General features: G+C 37.6%; 1 protein-coding gene across 16 annotated transcripts in view; it reads left to right on the top strand.

The window, feature by feature from the left end:
* MLLT4 (myeloid/lymphoid or mixed-lineage leukemia; translocated to, 4) overlaps window positions 1-19,617 on the top strand; it is a 92,678-nt gene that overhangs the window by 59,854 nt on the left and 13,207 nt on the right. For 9 of the 16 annotated variants that reach the window (XM_014950762.1, XM_014950768.1, XM_014950757.1 and 6 more), the window contains 7 exons: window positions 9,034-9,099; window positions 9,257-9,330; window positions 9,837-9,955; window positions 10,976-11,170; window positions 11,429-11,520; window positions 11,963-12,151; window positions 14,712-15,734. In XM_014950762.1, coding sequence (XP_014806248.1) covers window positions 9,034-9,099; window positions 9,257-9,330; window positions 9,837-9,955; window positions 10,976-11,170; window positions 11,429-11,520; window positions 11,963-12,151; window positions 14,712-15,734 — 1,758 coding nt within the window. Of the gene's footprint in view, window positions 1-9,033; window positions 9,100-9,256; window positions 9,331-9,836; window positions 9,956-10,975; window positions 11,171-11,428; window positions 11,521-11,962; window positions 12,152-14,711; window positions 15,735-17,756; window positions 17,793-19,617 lie in introns of all 16 variants that reach the window. The other 7 variants (XM_014950759.1, XM_014950758.1, XM_014950754.1 and 4 more) reach the window with 2 other exon arrangements.

Raw genomic sequence — 19,617 nt, 5'->3', positions numbered from 1 at the left:
TGGATTCAGTCAAGCCATAATTTGGGAGTGAAGATACCTTCACTTCAGGACTACTTTTGCATATTAGGATTCATGTGAAGCATAAAACCATTTTTATATTCATGTATTTAAAACAGAAATCTTCAGATCAGTATTGAAAGGTCATTAGGAACACTTACATTTTTGTGTAAAAAAAAAAAAAAAGTTTTCAATGCATGTAACATATTTTAAAAAACCTTGTTATTGAAGTTTTTTTGTTGGTTTTTTTTTTTTTTTTAATCAAATGTGATTCTGCCAGTCTTTATCGAAAGCTCTTCATTGCTCCAGTTTTACTGGAGTGATAAACAAAGTATATGAAGCTAAACAGGTATGGGCAAATGTTGGTTTAGAACAAGTAATGACAAGACTTTACTGCTAATTGTCTGGAGCATTACCGGTTTGGTTGGGTCCCGTACCTGCAGATATGTTTTGCAGATGCATAGTTTCTCATTAATTACTTAATACTACAGTTTTGCTGTCATTCCTAACAAGTGGGAAATGTTGTTGTAATAATTTCCATAGTTCTAATTCTGATGATAGGTATTGAAATAACTAGCTTGTCCTTCAGATCTGCTAAGAACTGCAAGAATATCACTAACCTTGCAGAAAGTACAACTAGATTGAGATCCAACTAAGCTAGTTGTGGAACCTGATGTTTGAGGATGGGAGTAGCTTAATACTGTTGAGGTTATCACCTCGTCAACAGATGGACCTTCATTCCCACTCTGATAACTTCAGATTGGGGTGCTGGTGGGACTGCGTGGCGGCACCTCGGCACCTCCAGCCCATCATGCCACTGGTGGCAGGTCCCCATGTGGTGTGGCATGGCATGGCATGGGTGGCTCACCTGGGAACCTGGCTATGTGTGGATGGTCACTAGAAGGAGCTGCCTGTTTTTTCCACCATGCCATTACAGCTGCTTGTCTTGGCAAATTCCAAATGGGAAGGAGGAGCGGGCGGGATTTCTTCTGCCTGCTTTTAATGCTTCCATGGTGACTTGAGTCACCGGCTGATGGGCTAGCTGCGACACTGATGTTAAGAAAACTATATCTGATGTTCCTGTTATTCAGACTGCTACTTTCTGTACAGTTGTGTTATGTGGCATGTTCCAATTTTATAGCTGATGTAAAGGATGTGAGCCAAAGATTCCCATGTTTGTTACCTACAAGGGAGTCTTATAAAACTCATCTTGTGGCACAGCAACACTAGTAATAAAATCTATTTTCCTCAATACTTCTGTAATTTTTATTAATTCTGTCATTTTTATTCATTACTACTGTAGCCTTGTACATCCTCAATTTTACATTCCTCTGATGTAGGAGTAGTTGGTAGGTTGTTTTTTTTTCAGATCACTGTAGTTTATTTTGTTCTTTTCTTCATTGCTCCGATTACTCCATAGAAGTAGCTGTAATGTTTTTTAATTTTTTTTTTCTGTGTTTATAGTTCTCATAGTAATTTTTTAAGCACACAAAGTATTTTGGGCGCAATCCTGTTAGAGCAAGGAGGGGCTTGCAAAGTAATGCTAATTGTGAAAACAAGTATGGACTACTGTACACTGATGTGTTGCTTGATAGATGGCCCAGGTGATAAGCAGATGTGATGGAAAACGACTTGTTTTTATTAGGCTGTCTCAAAAGCTATGGTTAGATTGGATTATCCAACTCAGTCCTTTGGCTTGTTGAACATCACAGAATTTTTGTAGTCAAGCAGAGAATCATACCAGGCTTAAAAGGGGCAAATACTCATTCAAGCAATAGGTATGAAATCTCTGCATAGAGTTGTCTGCTATAGATTTTAGCTGAGTACATTTTCGTTTTTTTGTCTTTTGACCCATCAAATGTGTGATTGACTTGGGTCTGTTGCATCAACTTTGTTTTCCTTCTGTTGTCCTGCTCCCAGTGAATTTCCAGATTTTTTTGAGGTTGTAGTCTATGTGACTTGACGAGTGGAAATCCTGTAGACAAACCTGATATTTGAGTGATTTGTTATTTTCTTCACCTTCCAGATTATAAATAACATACTAATATTATTTATATTATATATGTAATAAAAACAAACAAACAAACAAAAACAAACAGTTGTGTCTCAGGTGAGATTTTAATGTTGACCCTTTTCTGTTGGCTTTTGTCTGTCTGAATTTGTAAATATCTGAAATAGCTTGTTTTGGAAGAGGTGAAAGCTCTTGCTGAACTTGTGTCTAGTTAACTGCTGCTTTGCAGTCTTTGGTCATATTTTCAGATGAAGTTCTGTTGATATTGTAAGCATATTGGGGTGGTGGGTTGGGTTTTTTTTGTTGTTTTTCTTAGCATGATGGAGGAGCAATAAAGCATCCTCTGAAACAAATAGAGTGATAACTAGTGCTAATTTTTCTATCTTGGCGCGTATAAGCTACTTTCTTGTTCATTAAATCCTCTGCTATTTTAGTTATTTATGCTTGTTATTTAATGGTTTGGGAATATAGTCTGCAATTCTATCTGTTGCTTCTAACAGGTTAGGGCTTTTTGCTTTGAAAAGAATTGATTTAGGAAGTTTCATAATATTTTATAAAATACTCAATTTGGAAGCTGGGGGGGATGTAAGCTTTTTTTCTGATGAGCTTATAGTGTTTTGGGGTTGAATTGTAATATTTATGTATTTTACAGTGCTTGAGGGTTAAATTGCAATCTTTATTACATGTGTAGACTTCAGATGCAGAAGATTCAGTATCAGTTCATGTGTAGTGTCTACTCACTTATTTGAGAAGGTTCCTTGTCAATTCAACTGCAAACCACCAGAAAAATAAGTGTCTCTTGTTATAATTAAGTTTTCTATATGTGCATTAGACAGATTAGAACATAGATGAACACTGTTGAACAGTTCCTACACTAAACGAGGGCCTCATTAATGCCACTTCAATGATTGGAAGTTTTCATTTAATTTCAAGTTAAGAGTTAGATTTGCATGGATTGTGTGATCTGTGATCTATGAACAGTACTGATGTGAAACTCCCAACAATCATCATCATCCAAATGTGTAATAAACTTAACAAGCCTCTCTGTGTTTTAATTCCTTGCTTTTATTTGTATCTCCAGGTTTTAATTTTAGATTCCGTCATGTAAGATTTTTCTAAAGATTTTTTTTTTGTCCTGTGGTAAGAACTATTTGGAACTAGGCTACTATGACAAAAATAAAGTTAGTCCTCTTTTCTAAAAGCTTAGTTATCTTCTGTCCCACTTTAAATACTTTTACACAGTGTATGTGGGCCACACAGATGCAATAAAGCCTGATCAAAGGGAAATAGAGCTTCTGGTGAGTTTTGATTGCTGGATTTATTGTTTCATACCTCAATTTTTTGCTTATTCTCTTGACTTGTAGCTCCTTTTCTCCTTGCTCTCAATGATGAGGGCTCATTGTTTATTTAATTTTTACAAGGTAGTCAGGTCACTTAAATGTTTTCCCATACATTCTTTTCTTCATTTAGATTTAGGATAAAGACCTGAGCTACCATTCTAAGCAGACTTCTGTATGCAGAAGTGTGCTGTGTTTGCCTTTGCCTCCCAAGTAGGATTAGATGATCTATTAAAATTCCATCTAAATGTGAAAGTTCCCCATTGTCACAGAATTCGTGCAGCAACCTGTAAGTCACAGCAAATTTAGGATTAATTATTCTTGTAGTCCCAGTTTGGGGTCTGATGTGAAAAGCCTACCTGATATTTGTCCTATACATTCCCAGCCCTTGGTGATTATGCAGTTGCTGTAACCTGATGAAAGTTGGCACAGCAGCTCAACAAGCATAATGTCCTTACTGATCCAGCCCCCTCCTAGCAACCCCCTTTCCTGTACGGCTCCAAACAGCCCCGCTGTGCTGTAAACAATTTAAGGAAGCTGATTTGATTGAAAACAAAGCTTTTATTTGGGAGGGCTGGGGCTGGGGGTCAGTTTAGACTTCAAACAGGTCTGTCCTGGGGACCTGTCGTGAGACGGTGGTGCCGGCACAGGTCCAAGTGCAAGACAGCCTGGGAGCAGGCAGGGGGATTGTTTTCTGACACTCTGTACTGCTGGTGTCATTGGAGTTAATTTAGTATAGTGTTTTTAAAAAAAATACTGAAATGTGTAAGTAGTGTTCCACTGCTGGCCTCTAAATTTAATTCTCTGTGCTTTATGCAGTTTTTTTAATGATCTGTACTGATTATTTAGCTGTATTGTAAAAGCACAGCATGGAGGTGTTTCTCATTTTGAAGCTTGGGTCTAATGTACTTGAGGTATCAGAATTCCTTTTTTTCAGCCCACAATCCTCTGTTCTTCTAATTCTGATCAGCTGGTATCTTCCGTGTAAAACTTTTCCCCTGTGGTTCTCAGCTTTGTCTATATATTGTAAGAATAGATAACATTGAGCTAAATAAAGGAGGTCTCTGGAGTCGAGTGTTAGGCTTATGCAGTTCAGGAATATTGTCACCCAGGTAAACTTAAGCCTGCGTTAATGGCCTTTCATGTAATGATGGTGCTTGTTCTGTGAAGTTGTTCTTCCAGTTGAAAGGTGTGATTAAAAACACCTGGCTGCTAATTTGGAAACAATAAAGAAGTAGCATTGGGTTTGTGGTGTTTTTCAGTTATACACCTTGAAATTTTTCCTAAAATTATTACTTAAGGGAAAGGATTTCCCAAATTTTTCCTTAAAAGAGTACTATAGTTTCACTTCTGATAGGATTGTGGTAAAACATTGCTTTAAGTGTGAAAGAAAAACAGGTTGATAGCAGTAGAGTGTTTACTGCTATAGATGGGGCTTATTTTCTACATTATTTTTTAAAAAATACTTGTAAAGTTTTTGAGGGTTTTGTAATCGGCTGCATATATATTTGAGAAAATGAGCTGCAGGTTAATGAATCTTGGGGGAATAAAGCATCTTTTTATGCTTACTACATTCTTGCTTTCCACAATCATCTCACTTCTCTATAATAGTTTTGTTCATCTGTTGGGACTAACAGATTTACAGATACAAGTGCTTTTGTTATTCAGGATTGAAGAAAATTAAGTGAACTGAAAAGATTTACTGTATTAATGTTATTGATACATGTCATTGCTATGTTTTGTTTGGGGGGGAATAGTTTTAGTTATGTTGACCTTCACATTCCTTTGAAACAAGCACAGGTTAAGACACAATTTACAAAGAAACCTGTTTTATTGTAACATTGGTAAACGATAGGAGAAAAAACATTGTGGTGTGTATGAGAATTTCACTGAGTTTGGAGCTTAGTATGCACGCCTAACCACATATTAACATCCTTTTTGTGCCCTTAATAAGTGTACATTTCCTTCTAATGCAGTCCGCTGGAAGGTGGAACTGAAGCAAAATTAAGTCTGTTTCAATAGAAATTCAGAATTTAGATTCAAATTACTGTAAAGCTTAGGGTAAAAGTTGAAGGGAGATGATGAGTTAACTGAGAGGTCTTCCCAAGCATCGGCTAGAGCACAGGCACGTTGTGAGAAACATATTAAATGGCATGTGAAGGAGGCAGAGAAGGAATTCATTTGTCATAATAATATGTGAGTAGATGTGGTAGCTGATAAAGATTTTTTCATGTAATCTGAATGGAGATTTATTTTTAAATCATTTTTTATGCTTTCACAATTCATTGGTTTTGTATTAAGTGAGATGAGTTGGAGCTAACACACTTGTTTGTAACTTCTCTTAAAAGAACAGGAAAGGGATTGACAAACTGTATAGGCTTCATAAAAGCATTAAAAAGGAAGGAACAAATAGTAAAATGCCAACTCCTTCAAATCGTAATGGAAAATTACTGTAAGGCTTTTAGCGACTAAGAACAGTTACATTAAGAGCAAAAATCTATCTGATCTTTTACCCTCCAGCTGTGGGGTATTTAGCCAAAAAACGTAACAAAACAAGTGTGAGATGGTTCCTCCTAGTTTCTAGCTTTCTGTAATTTCAGAATTTGTTTCAGAATGTATTGTATCTATATCACCTTTTCTGAAAGCCCTTGAAGGGACATACCATGATTCTGTGATCTTTTTTTTTGTGCATATTTACACCTTGGCATCTATAGCAGTCTTGTTCCTGGCAGTTTCCCAGTTTAATTATGAAATTTTATGGAAAATGTTCTCTTTTGTTGGTAGGGGTTTTTTGATATTTTGTTGGGTTTTTTTGGTTGGTTTGTGGTTTTTTGGTGGTTTTGTTTGTGTTTTTTTTTAATTTTAAAAAATACTAGTTGATAGCATGAATAAGAAATCTTTCTCTGTTGGCTGATTAGAGAGATAAGTAATCCAATCTTTGCCACTCATAATCCCATAGACCTTCACTTCATTAATTGTTGCTAGATTGAGAAGTTCATGTCTATTTAATTGGTTCTCTCAAGGAAGCTTTTCCATGTTTCTGGTCATGTTTCTTATCCTCTGAGCTTCAGAATAATCGGAATTATAAACAGTTTTCTAATTGTGAAGCTTCTAGATGTTTTTTTGGCTGTGATGGTTTCTGTTTTGCTTGTTCTCTTCTCTGTTAGTTCTCTTGGCTTTCAAATATTTGAGCTGATATGTGAAGACAGCTCTGAAAAACAATGATTAAAAAGACCTTTCTCAATAAGTTAAAGTCAGTTTAGAAACTATTATAAGGGTATTAGTGCAATTACAAATTTTTCTCTCATCTCTGTCTGCAAACCAGTGCACGTATCATTGGCTTAAACAGAAAGTAGCGACTTCATTTGAAGGTCAGAAACAATCATAATTGAGCATGAGAAAGGTGATCTGTATGGATATAGTGTGTCAGACATAATGTATGGGTATCAATGTCACAATCCCAAAATTGCTCAATTAATATGTGTACTGTTTAAAGTCTCAGTGTTTTTCCAGAGGTTTGCTGGTTTTTACCTAATTTTAGGATTAGGCAGATCTTTGGACCCAAGGGGTATGAGGTTCTTGCTGGCATCCTTTGAAGTTAGGGGTGAATGAAAGCAGCATCAGTCCTGAGCAGCTTCAGAGTATATGAACCAAATCATCTTAGTTTTGCGTTCCCAACCAGGGGAAGTGGTAACTGGTTCTGCCAGCAGTCCCCTGATGGGGGTTGGTACCTTACAAGGTTGGAGCATTGCTTCACATTTGGACCAATGAAATACATTTCCCCCACCTTGTTATTGCTTCATCATGTGATCCTTCTCCAACCCTTGTTTTTGACTTAGCTGCTAAATTTTCAATATGGCAAATTAGTTACGTTATTTTTTGCTCTTTTTCTGGAACATTTAATTGCATAGTGAACAGCACACTCCTTTAGAGCATCTCTGATAACTTCCATTCCTTGTGAAAATGAGTAACTTCCTGTCCATTTTTGAACCACTTACTAATATACAAGGACAAGTTCCTTCTTATGCCGTGTTGCCTTCAAATCTTGAAGAACTCCTGGTAAGAAATCTTGCCATGTGTGTTCTGTAAGTCTAGATGTTCTGTCGACCAGGTCATCCTTCCCCATGTGCTACCTGGTTGCTGGGGGAGGAGGGAAGAGATTTGTGAGGCATGGTTTCATTTTTCATTACATTCATCTAACTGTCTTCTGAATTGTATGTCTCATCATTTTAAACAATTTTTCTGGTATAAAGTTAAAAATATTCTGCAGGTACCTTGATGTTTCTTTAGAGCACCTTTACAAAACAAACAAACAAGTGATGATTTTTTTTTCTCTTATATTATTTCCAGAAAAAGAAAGTGTCATTTCTTCGTTACTTATTGCATAGTTTTTCTTTTTTCCCTTAAGTACGGCTTAAGGAATTATTATGAAAAATTTGGACATGTAGAATGTTAATCTGGAATCACGGGATTCAAAGTAATTCATTTTCTGTGGCTTTTGACTAAACATTTGGGAGTAACTCAAGGTCTAATAAATAAAAACTAAGTCCTTCACCTGCTTAGAAAACCATCTGTAATACTAGCTTTTGAATAATCTTCGCCTTGGTTTTTATTTTATTTTATGAGAAGGGGGGGGGAGAAGTGAATGCTTTTGCTGCCAAGAGGGAGTTGGAAAAGCTGGGGTGGGAAAAAGGAGGAGGAAGTAGTATATTCAGCATCAAAGCGACTTGGGGGGTATTTTAGAAAATGATGTTTCGTTAAAACCTGTGCTCTGTTGAAAACTTAGTACTCTTCTTCCCAAGTGACTTGAGGAATAAAATGGCATGGTTTGCTACAGCGCACAATGAAAACACAAGTGATTGTCTTACATATAAGTGCCTATGTAAAGGTTTGTGATACTAATATTTAGACTGATCTGTGCGGTGTCTCATAAATTGGAGCATGTGGATGATGCAACAGCATGGCTTGAATAGATGCTTATGTTCTCTCATCTCGAATCTGTTGGTTGTCTCACAGTAAGGTCACTGTTAACAGTCCTTGCAAAATTTAGTGGAATACTTTGAGGAAGATGTTTTATGAACAAAATTGCATGGTTTTGCAGTAGACGTAAATATTGGCTCTGTCAACTCTAAAATACTTATTAATTATGATGTCTGCTTTACTTGTTTATTGTCAAACTAGAGGTGCTATTTGTTCCTTTACACTAGCTCCTTTACAGTTCTAATGAATGTAAAAAAGCATTTCTATTCCTTTTTCTTATAATCTGCAATTTACCTTGTTTCATTTGGGTATTAGCAAGGGAAATAATGTAGGTTTTTGGTATAAAAAAATAATAACATGCATGTAAAAGTGCAAATAAGTATTTCTTCTTAGAAGGGGATTAGAACAAACTTCTAAAGTATAAGTTTTAGTTAATGTATTTTCTTTCTTATTCAAGCTTGTGTTAAGACCAAATATTCTTTGCTTCTAACGATGCTTGCAGGTTCAATAGGCCTAATATTAAAACTTTATGTTGACCTCAAATGAATGTAACGCTTTTCTGTATAATTATTTTTTTCCAGTTTGCGAATATATAAAAATAATGAGAACTTAGAGGTTTACCTAGCTATGTAAAATTCTGATTAACACTTGTGGAATGCTTAAGAGATCAAATAGAAATGTAATAATGTAATGCCTCTTTTTCTGTAGGGTGCTGGTCAAGACAAACTTGGAATATATGTCAAGTCTGTTGTGAAAGGAGGTGCTGCAGACGTGGTTAGTAATATTCTTAAACATCAGAAGTTCACAGGTAGAAAGATACTTGGAAATGTTTTTAAATCCTCTGTGTACTAGTATGTGTGAATAATTGTTTTAATTTAGACCATGTTAGCACTGGTGTATGAATTTTCTTCTCTCTTGACTATGTAATTAGGATGGTCGTCTGGCCGCAGGGGATCAGCTGCTCAGTGTGGATGGTCGAAGTTTGGTGGGCTTGTCCCAGGAGAGGTATGGAATGCTTTCCTTGGGTGTCTTTACATGAAGAACATGCTAGAGTAATAATTACTGAAAAGGGCTGAAGCTTATTCTTTTACATGTTAGGCTTTGTCTGGGCTTTTTGTAACGGCCTACGAATAACCTTAGTAACAAATTAAACAGTTGGCAGAGTATTTTCTGTATATGATAGGGGTTATCTATATAGAAGAGATTGTATTACACTTTCCAGCTTTTGAGCAAACTTTATTTAGCTCTATTTTTTTGGCTTCTGGCCTTTAACTGCAGGAATTGGAAGCAGTACTTACCTATAGGTTTAATGTTTAAATTGTCTGTTTAACAAGTGTATTTTCTAGTCATCGTCTTCTAATTTTTTTTCAAAGTGATTTTAAGTATTAATCAGAAGAGTGTTTTGTCAAGCAAAAGATTACTAGAATAAATGTGAAAAATCATGACATATGAACTGATAATAATAAGAACCGAGTACTACAGTGCCTGATTTGCTTTGGCTTTTATTACAGGGCAGCAGAACTTATGACTAGAACAGGTTCTGTGGTGACACTAGAAGTAGCAAAACAAGGAGCAATTTATCATGGTCTGGCAACCCTACTTAATCAGCCATCCCCAATGATGCAAAGAGGTAAAAATGCTAAAATTATTTATGTCAATAGCAGTTTTATAAGTGTTAGAATTCAGAAAACATTCTAATTTGCAGTACCTTGCCAAATGTTACCAAAATATTAAATCAGAGAAGAAACATAATTGCACAGAAAAAAAGCATTTCCTTTTTATCAAAAGTTAATCTGTTTCTAAATATTGTTTGAAATTATTCTAGAATAAGTACTTATGTACCTTTTAAAAAATTAAGTGATGCATTTAAACACCATTCTGGTATGAAGTAATTTTTCTTTTAACAAATGGACTACAGTGAATACAAATAGTATTAAAGTTCAGCGGCTTTTTATCCCTTTCATAAAAGTTTCTCTTCTCCTCTCAGAATATGACTTCCTTGTAACCAGAGAGTGCAGTGTAATTACTAAGAGAGAAATAAATAGAAACAGAAGCCCCTGGAACATGTTTTGCCATTGAATTTTTATTACTATTTTTTTAAAACTAGAAATATTGAAATGTATCTGCTTAAGTTTCTGTGTCTGATCATAAGAAGTTTTTGAATGTTTCTCCAGTGTTATATTTTATCATCCTATTTCAGTGAGCTAACAAAAGATATATTTAAGTCTTACATAAAATAATGTTGGAGGGAAGACGTTTTCTACGTACAGGGTAGTACTACAGGATAGAAAAGAATGGGTTAAAAGGATAAATCCTTATTATCACAGTTTACAACACCATCCCAGATGCCATATGTCTCGGATGTCTCAGAGTCAGCAAGAGACTTTTCAGTAAAGCACATTTGTTTTTTCCAAATATTGTGGTACTTTTTCAAAAGTTCTTTTGAAGCAACAAATCAAAGGAGTCCTGTACAGTTGATGCAAGAGTGGGATTGTGTGTCTGAAGAAGTAAAGATTTTAAAATCTAGCATTTGCTTTATTGGGAATTCACTTTTAAATACAAATGCAAGGTAGCTCTGGTTTGAAAAAGAGCATGCAAGACAGTAGTTAATATAAGTGAAAGGGGGAAAATACATATCCAACTGTTACAGTTTCTGACCGCCGTGGCTCAGGTAAACCCCGACCAAAGAGTGAAGGCTTTGAGCTGTACAACAACTCCACTCAGAACGGATCACCTGAGAGCCCTCAGCTCCCCTGGACCGAGTACAGTGAACCAAAGAAGCTGCCGGGGGATGACAGGTTAATGAAGAACAGAGCCGACCATCGCTCCAGTCCCAATGTAGCAAGTAAGTCAGATTATCCTTCTTTTAGGGGTAGATGCCTCCTCCACTAGTTTTAGAGGCTGTAGAATTCAAAAGGGGATGATTGTTTTTAAAAATGGATTAAGTTCAAAATGCCAATCCAGTAGTAGTGTTTGGAGCAAGCCTCTTGTTGGGAACTATTCAAAGGAAAAATCATAGTTATTTTGTGAATACTGTTATTTTATTAAGTTATGTAAATTATTATTAACAGTCATGTAAATGCTTCCTTTAACTTTCCAACAGATCAGCCTCCAAGCCCCGGGGGAAAGAATGCTTATGCATCTGGAACTACCACCAAAATAACCTCAGTCTCTACTGGAAATCTTTGTACAGAGGTCAGAAGTGGGAAGCAAAATGCTGGCTATTAAACTTTCCTTGGCTATCAATAGCGTCAGTGTGCTGGAGTCAAACCAGCGTCTGGCTTAACTGTTTGAACATAATGCTGGTGCTGGGGGCTGGGTGGGGGTTTTTGTGTATTACAGCTAGTGAAAGATTGAGACAGCTTTGAGTGATTTTTATTAAATTTTGTTCATGAAGTTGTCCTTGTGATTTCTTAGGTTTGTACAATATTGCGTACTTGTTTTCAGACCGTAAAAACATGAGTCATAACCACAATTATATTTGATACTAGACAACCTCTTTATCTCTTGTTCCAGACAAAAAATTGCTTTTATGAGCCAAAAGAAAACATTAGGAAAATGCATGTTTTGAGTAATATTCCATACAGATCTGTGCGACTTAAAAAACTCTACCTTATGGTCTTTCTACCTTTTTCAGGAGCAGACTCTGCCCCCACGACCTGAAGCTTATCCCATCCCCACACAGACCTATACTAGAGAATATTTCACATTCCCAGCTTCCAAGTCCCAGGATCGAATGGGTCCAGCTCAGAGTCAGTGGCCAAATTATGAAGAAAAACCACAGGTCCAAGCAGAAAGTAATCATTCAATCAATTCTACAATGCAGGTGAGAAGTAATTTCTTTCAATGTAAGAAAAAAAACCCCAGAAACTAATTGCTTTCTACTCCCAGACTGCTGGAGACATTTTTGCAAAACAGTCAGCTCTGTAATTTCTGAGCTGTTGAGGACAAACTATACCATGGAGGGGAACAAATGTACTTTTGCCAAGATTGGCTAGGGTTCAGAAACCCTACTGCATTTTTGGTTCGGGATTTTTTTGGGTATAGATGGTAGTAGGGTTTGTCTTGAAAAATATTTTGTGACTTTCTGAAAAGCAAACTAAATCTTTCACCCTTCCAAGAAGGCTTATGTGGAAAAATCTCTTTGCCTGCAGGCTGCATTATTTGAGTGACAAAGTGAAGTATTAAAAATGAAATAAAACAGTACTTTGAGACCTACCCAAGGTCTTCACTGAAACACATTCCCTGCTCTGGGTTAAAAAAAAAAAAAAAAAAGTAATTTCAAGTTGCATCTGTTATCAAAGTGCAGATACTTCTTGACCTGAAATTAATTTACCCTCACTGTACCATTACAAATTCAAAAAATAATGTTGTTCTGCAGTTTGTAAATGAGGGCTTCACTCAAATCCATACAGGAAATTAGATCTACCAAATCCAGTCATTGGATCATCTTTTTCTCTAATACACCAGAGATTTAAAACTATATAGAGAAAACCTTTTTTTTCTGCTATTTATTAATTTGTCATAAAAGCAGAATCTTATACCCAGCTGAGTATATTTTACTTTTGGAAAAGCAGTGTCAACGTAAATTATCTTGAAATTGTGTCATAGAATCAAAGTAAGGATTGATTATTGATTACTCACACAGGTATTGGCAAGTGAACTCTGTAAAAAGTCAATTGAATAAAAGCATTGTGCTTTTTTTTCCCAGTATTATAGATACTAAATCCTAATTATTTCAGCTGTTAAGAAAATAGATGTTATACTTGAAGTAGGATGGTAATTTTGAAGGAGAGTGCTGCAAGTTAAATTACTGTGGCAAAGCTATGGAAATATTTTGCTGAATTTCCATGCTTAACTCCTTCACGTTTCGTGGTTTCCTATGACCTGTTCTTAGTTGCATAGTTAACGTCTGGGCTCTCTCTGTCAGTGGTGGGAGAGGGGGAGGATAGTAGCTCCAGAGATTGGTTCCTGCCCATTGGTCTTAATGGGATGAATTGCTGCCCGGACATGCATCCCTCCCCTGCTTAAGACAAGCTTCAGTAAGTAGCTTAGATGAGGTGGTTAAAACTGGTGAGATGAACTTCATCTGTTAAAGCTGTTGACAGATTCCGAACCTGAGCAATGGTCTTAAAGCTGAATGTGGAGCAGAAAAACATTTTCATAAGGCAGAGGGCTAGAAGCTTTAGCTGCTTACAAGCACTGAAAGTGTACACTACTTTCCCTCTCCATACAATAATTCTTTTAGGTTGAAAATAGACTTTTAAAAGAAATAATTAAAAATTCCTTTTAATCTTCACAGCGAGAATTGGGCTTGTAAAAAAAGCTGCCATAAGCTACTAACTGATGTGAAATGCCTGTTTTCTGCTCTGAAGGCATTAGCAAACTGTTTGGCTAGGTGCATCTTCACAGCAAATCTAACACAAATAGCTGTGTGTTCAGCTCTGCTGGACTAATAGAGCATAAAAAATACACTTGTTCATCTCAAAGAAGGCATTCTTTGGAGGTCACAGCTCAGGTCATTGATGGAGGAGAAAGAAAAGGAGTTTGCTTTGTTAGTCCTCTCTCAGTTGTTGATAATTGGTACATGATGTGTTCTGTGCTTAGTAGTTCCACACATTCAAAGTATGAATGTTTACTTCAAGAAAATAATTAAGAGATTTCATAAACCTAATTTATGGTCCAGTGTTCCTTTTCAGGAGGTTGTACAGTGCAGTGAGATCCTCAGCTTCTATAGAATAAGACTTGGTGTTTAAAGCACTAAAAAAGGCGAGGAGAGAGCAGAGCAGTACCCCTGTGCCCCAGGAGCAGGTAGAACTAGACCTGGTTGCCCAGATTCCCTACCTGGGAATGGTGCTGGAGCAATGGGAGCTTCCTGCAGGTCATTTTGCCTGTAAATGGAGGAGGGTGGGCAGAGGCTGCCTCGTCTCTCCCTCCACAGCCTTTCTGTTTGCCTTCCCAATAGGAAGAACGTTGAATCGAGCCAGCTGAAGCCTGAAATGGCAGAGCTTCTCTGCCCGAGCCGCTGCTCCAAGCTGCCAGGACTCTCCTGCTCATATGTGGGGGAGGGGGGGCCAGGGATAGTCCTGAGAAATTGTGCGAGCTGGGGAGGTTTTCATCTGAAACTCCATTTTGCGTTCATCCTTCCTCCCAGTCCAGCTTTCTGGGCGTTTCAGAGGTTGCAAAGTCTTCCATCACTCAAATGAGTGAAAAAGACTGAGAAGAATGTTTTATTGTTGGTTTTGGGAAACTTACTGGACATGGAAATGCTGATATTCACTAAAAGTAATTACTTTCAGCAATAAGAATGCAATTTGTGAGCCATTTTCAAATATGTTTTAATATAGATGGACTATGAAATACATGCCTTATTTAATTTTTTCCAGCGGGCAGCTCGTTCCCAAGAAGAACTCCGAGATAAAGCTTTCCAGCCAGAGAGGAATCGTTTGGAAGTCGTTATACGGAAGGATGTAGAGTACATTGATCGGAAGTCAGACAGCGATCAGTGGATGAATTCATCTGTGGATTCTAGCACATCTAGCCAAGAACACCTGAACCATTCATCCAAACCGGTCTCGCCTGGTTCTGGTTTAACTAAAAGTGGACCTGGCCGTTGGAAAACTCCAGCTACTAGCCAGACGACTCCAGTGGCCATTTCCCAGCCCATCAGAACAGATCTTCCCCCTCCACCACCGCCTCCTCCAGTGCATTATGCAGCTGAATTTGATGAACTGCAAATGGATTTGCCTCTGCCCCCGCCGCCTCCTCCTAATCAGATAGGAGCACAAGCATCCTCCCAGGTAGCTGCTGCTGAGCGTAAAAAAAGAGAAGAGCATCAGAGGTGGTATGAAAAGGAAAAGGCACGTTTGGAAGAAGAACGAGAAAGGAAACGTCGTGAGCAGGAGAGGAAACTGGGCCAAATGCGTTCTCAGCCACTAATTCCTGCTCAGCCCGTGGTTCCTCCTGTTTCCCTTCAACAAGTGAAATCAGAAAAACCTTCAACTTTGCAGAGGTCTCAAGAAACAGTGATTCGAGAGTTGCAGCCCCAACAGCAGCCTCGGACTATTGAGCGGAGAGATCTGCAGTACATTACTATCAGCAAGGAAGAACTCTCCTCTAGTGACAGCCTCTCTCCTGATCCCTGGAAACGGGATGCGAAGGAGAAACTGGAGAAGCAGCAACAGATGCACATTGTGGACATGCTGAGTAAAGAGATTCAGGAACTTCAGAACAAGCCTGATCGTACGGCAGAAGAAAATGACCGTCTCCGCAAACTCATGCTGGAGTGGCAGTTCCAAAAACGACTTCAAGAATCAAAGCAAAAGGATGAAGATGATGATGAAGAGGAGGATGATGATGTGGATACAATGCTCATCATGCAGCGACTGGAGGCAGAAAGAAGAGCAAGGGTAAAAGGGGATAATCCTTTCTAGACAAAAGTATTGTAAATATATGTATCTTGGTGGGTTCTCTGGCTTTGTCTGAGTATTTCAGTGTTCTTATAGGGTAAAGGAGGATGAAGCTTTCTTAAATATCTTGAATTTGAAAGTTGCTAATTTACAGTGGCCTCACCAGTTAAGCGTTGTGTTATGAAGGTATTGTAGCTGCCTATAACAGAATCCAAGCTGGCAGCCAAATTTACTTTTCTGGTTGTGGGGAAATAAATGCCCTATGCATAAAGGGATTTTGCCATGTACTTGGAGTAGGGTTAGAAGGTTAAATATGGCAGGAATTTGCTTACAGGAAGGTAAGCAAAACCCTTTGAAATGATGAAAGTCTCTAGGAGAACCAGGAACAAAAATAGGGTGGGTTTGTTGCCTTTTTCTTTTCTTCCTTTTTTTCCTCCCCTCAGATACACTTACCTTTAAGGGTTCTTACTTGTAGTCTTGCACCTGAACACAGACACTGCTGTTTCCAGGGAACAGTGACCTGAACGAGATCCCACCTCGCTGGTCTCCAGGGTGGGTTTGTTGCCTTTTTCTTTTCTTCCTTTTTTTCCTCCCCTCAGATACACTTACCTTTAAGGGTTCTTACTTGTAGTCTTGCACCTGAACACAGACACTGCTGTTTCCAGGGAACAGTGACCTGAACGAGATCCCAGTGATGGCTGGGGTATAAGGCAGCTGCTACCTCTGCCTTTACCACCACCTCTGTGGTGACCCCGACATTTTGGGGGGGAAGCACTGGGTCGAGCCATGTGGTTTTGGGTGTTGCAACAACTACTGCACCCTGTGTAGGGCTCCAGCTCACACTTACCTGGATTTTGCATGGTGTTCAGTTTCATCAGTATCTGACACGGGTTGCTTACCTTAGTTTCAGTACTGTGAAAGCTCATCATATATGTAATAAGATAATACAGCTGAATAGTATGGTAAAGTTTTTATCACTCTCCTGGTGGTTGTTGTCTCTCAGAATCTGTTAAATTTATTGTTACTGAGACACAATTTCTATAGGAAATTTTTTTTTCTTTTCTGAACAATAGCACAAATAGCATGGCTAATTGGCATGTAACTTTGGTTTGACAGGCTTAAAAACTAGCTCTGTAATATGCTGAGTGTATTCTGTTTATCGTGAAAAAGTTGACTTAACTCTGTGATAAGCGATTTTTAATTCTTGAGAAATGTTTGGACATGCTTGTTTTGACATTCAGAAATAGCTCTCGGCTTGAGCAGTATTTGAGCTCAGGGTTGTTCTGGCAGCTCGATTTCCTAAACTTGCTCTTCTCATGTTCGCTGCAGTCTGCATCGCTTTCCTTTTTTCTTGTGGCTAACTTTATTGCTGTGTAAAACAATAGATACCTCAGACTTGGAAACTGAAGAAAGGAAAAGCTAAATATATCTTTGGCAAACGGGTTGTGTTAAAGCCCAGCATCTCTAACATGTAATTTGTAGCACGCAGGCAGTTACCTATGGGTATAAAAAAATCCATGTAAAACTGCCATTTTAACAAACAGTGTCTTTAAAATTTTACTGTAGCAAGGCTAAAAAAGCCATGTGTCATTAATAGAAAGCCAGTTGTATTGCGTAACGTTATATCAGTCTTCTCTGTAAGTGCTGGATTTAAAATAACTATTTGTGCATAAAGTTCTTCCAGCATTTTGAAACACTTTGAAACTAAAAAATAGCAGTTGCCTTGAACTGAAGTAATGTTTGCATTTTGGTTACATTTCTCTGTCTATACTACTAGAGATGGACTAAGCAGCATCTCTGGAGAAATACTGTGGTTTTGAATAAGTCAAACTAATGCTGATAAAAATTTTGGATTATTGGATTGTTTAATTTCTGTATTTCAGGATTATGTCCATTCAGTTCCTCGTTCTAAAATAGCTGACTTAACAAATAAAAGAAAATGCTTTTGAAATAGTACAAGTCTAACCTATCTTTATTTTCACTGTGCATCTTTCTTTTTTTCCCCTTTCTTACTACCTGCAGCAGACTGCTGTGCCAGCAATCTCTGTTCTAGATTTGGTATGTTTGTTTCTTTCTCTTCAATATCTCTTTCCTGTTTCAATTCCTGATATTTTTAATAACCTACCTCTGTGCTTTGGATGACGATTTGGCCTCTTTGGGTGTTCAAAAATCATTGTGATACAATAAGTAGTAAGTTAACTGTAAGCATGCTTTTGAATGTTTCCAGATGTGGTGACTCCTTTCCCTGTGTTTCCTTTCTTTTCGATGTTGTGTTCTGCTTGCAGGCTTGGCTTGTTTGTTGTAGCACTGGTTTAACATAAAACTGTGTATTTGATGTTTTGTGCAATCGCGTTTATAAAATCTTACTAATAACTTTGAATGAACAGATTGTGAGGTAAGATTTCCTCCCTTCCTTCCCCACCCCTGCAGGTTTTAGAAGAGCTCTAGCAACACCATTCCTTTCCAATTTGAAGTGAAATTGTCCTGAGAGCCTAATAATAGAGCACACCGTTTCAGCACATGCTGAAACCCTGTTGTTTACAGGTGTTACAACTTTCTCATTAAACTAAAAATGGATTGTAAACTCAGAAATTACTTCTGAACTAATATTTCCAAGTAGTCACATAAACGTGTAATTATTAAGTTACCATATAATTTCAGTTTCAATTGGTTAATACCATTCTCTTGTATCTAAAACATGACAGGCTTTCAAACTGGAGCGGTAATTGCTATGACTCCAGCTAATTTTGTATTTTATTGCTCTCATTGGAAATGGGTACATGTAAAAAGAGTTCTGTAGTCTTCTAGAGAAGAAATACATCTCCTCCAAAGTGTATTTCTGTGTAATTAATATACCAATTTGAAAGAAAGGTAATGCTGGCAAGTTCTGTTAGTATAATTAATTTGTGCTGTTGGAAAAAACCCCTGTAAATATGTATGTTCAAAATATGGATTTGCATATTCAGCACTGCTTTATTTTTAAAAAAATCACCTTCTAAAATGCATACTTCAGATACCTTAGACTAAGGTGTTTGGTTTTGTATCTGTGTGGTTCATGAGCAGTTGACAGCAGTGAAACAGGTGAAGCATGTCAGGTTTCTGAATTAATGGACAAGCCAGGAGGCATGGATTTTTCAGACTTAGTATCTATCAATATTTTTTCTTATTACTACTCCTATATTCTTTGGCCTTAAGCCTTGTTCCCCGGAGCTGCGACTGGATAGATGAAGTGCTTTGCCAAGCAGGCTGTACACTTCTGGGTCTTCCAGCGACAGGAGGTTGTGAAGGCAGACTGTATCATCAGCTTTAAAAATGGATTAGACAAATTCATAGACATCACGCCTGTGAACAGCTACTCGGAGGATTACAGGAGGCTGTGCCAGCTGACATCTCTAGTGCCATGCTGAATGCTGGGCAAATACTAGAAGAAGTGGCCAGGCTGATGTGCAGCTCTTCTTGCTGTGGTCAGAGACAGAATGCTAGGTGGATCCATGGCTTGGATCAGTGGAGGATTTATTATGTTCATAATTTTAACTTCCAAAAAGAAAGCAAGCTAATTCTGAAATAGATGATGCTGAACACCACACCCAGCAAATACTTCTTTTTCCTAATTTCATAATTTTCATACTGTTTACATGTTTTTTTTCTGGGCATATTTACATCTGCTCTATGCCACTTTGTGTACCCAAGTAATTATTTCTTCATTTCTAAAAAAAAAAAAATACACTTTTGAATGCTCAGTGCTTTTTATCTATGTCTAACATGAGCACTGGTGATAGCTGTTCTACTAATTTCAAGGCTGATGAAGTGTGCTGAGTAGTTAACGTGTGAATTTTCAACTTGGCTAGTGTTTGTCTTTGTTAAATTCCCAGAGCCACTGATC

This window comes from Calidris pugnax, unplaced genomic scaffold (genome assembly GCF_001431845.1).
Source record: "Calidris pugnax isolate Ruff unplaced genomic scaffold, ASM143184v1 scaffold24, whole genome shotgun sequence".
In the NCBI taxonomy this organism is placed as follows: Eukaryota; Metazoa; Chordata; class Aves; order Charadriiformes; family Scolopacidae; genus Calidris; species Calidris pugnax.
The sequence above is the reverse complement of the archived record's forward strand: the minus strand, read 5'-3'. Positions and strand labels throughout refer to the sequence as shown.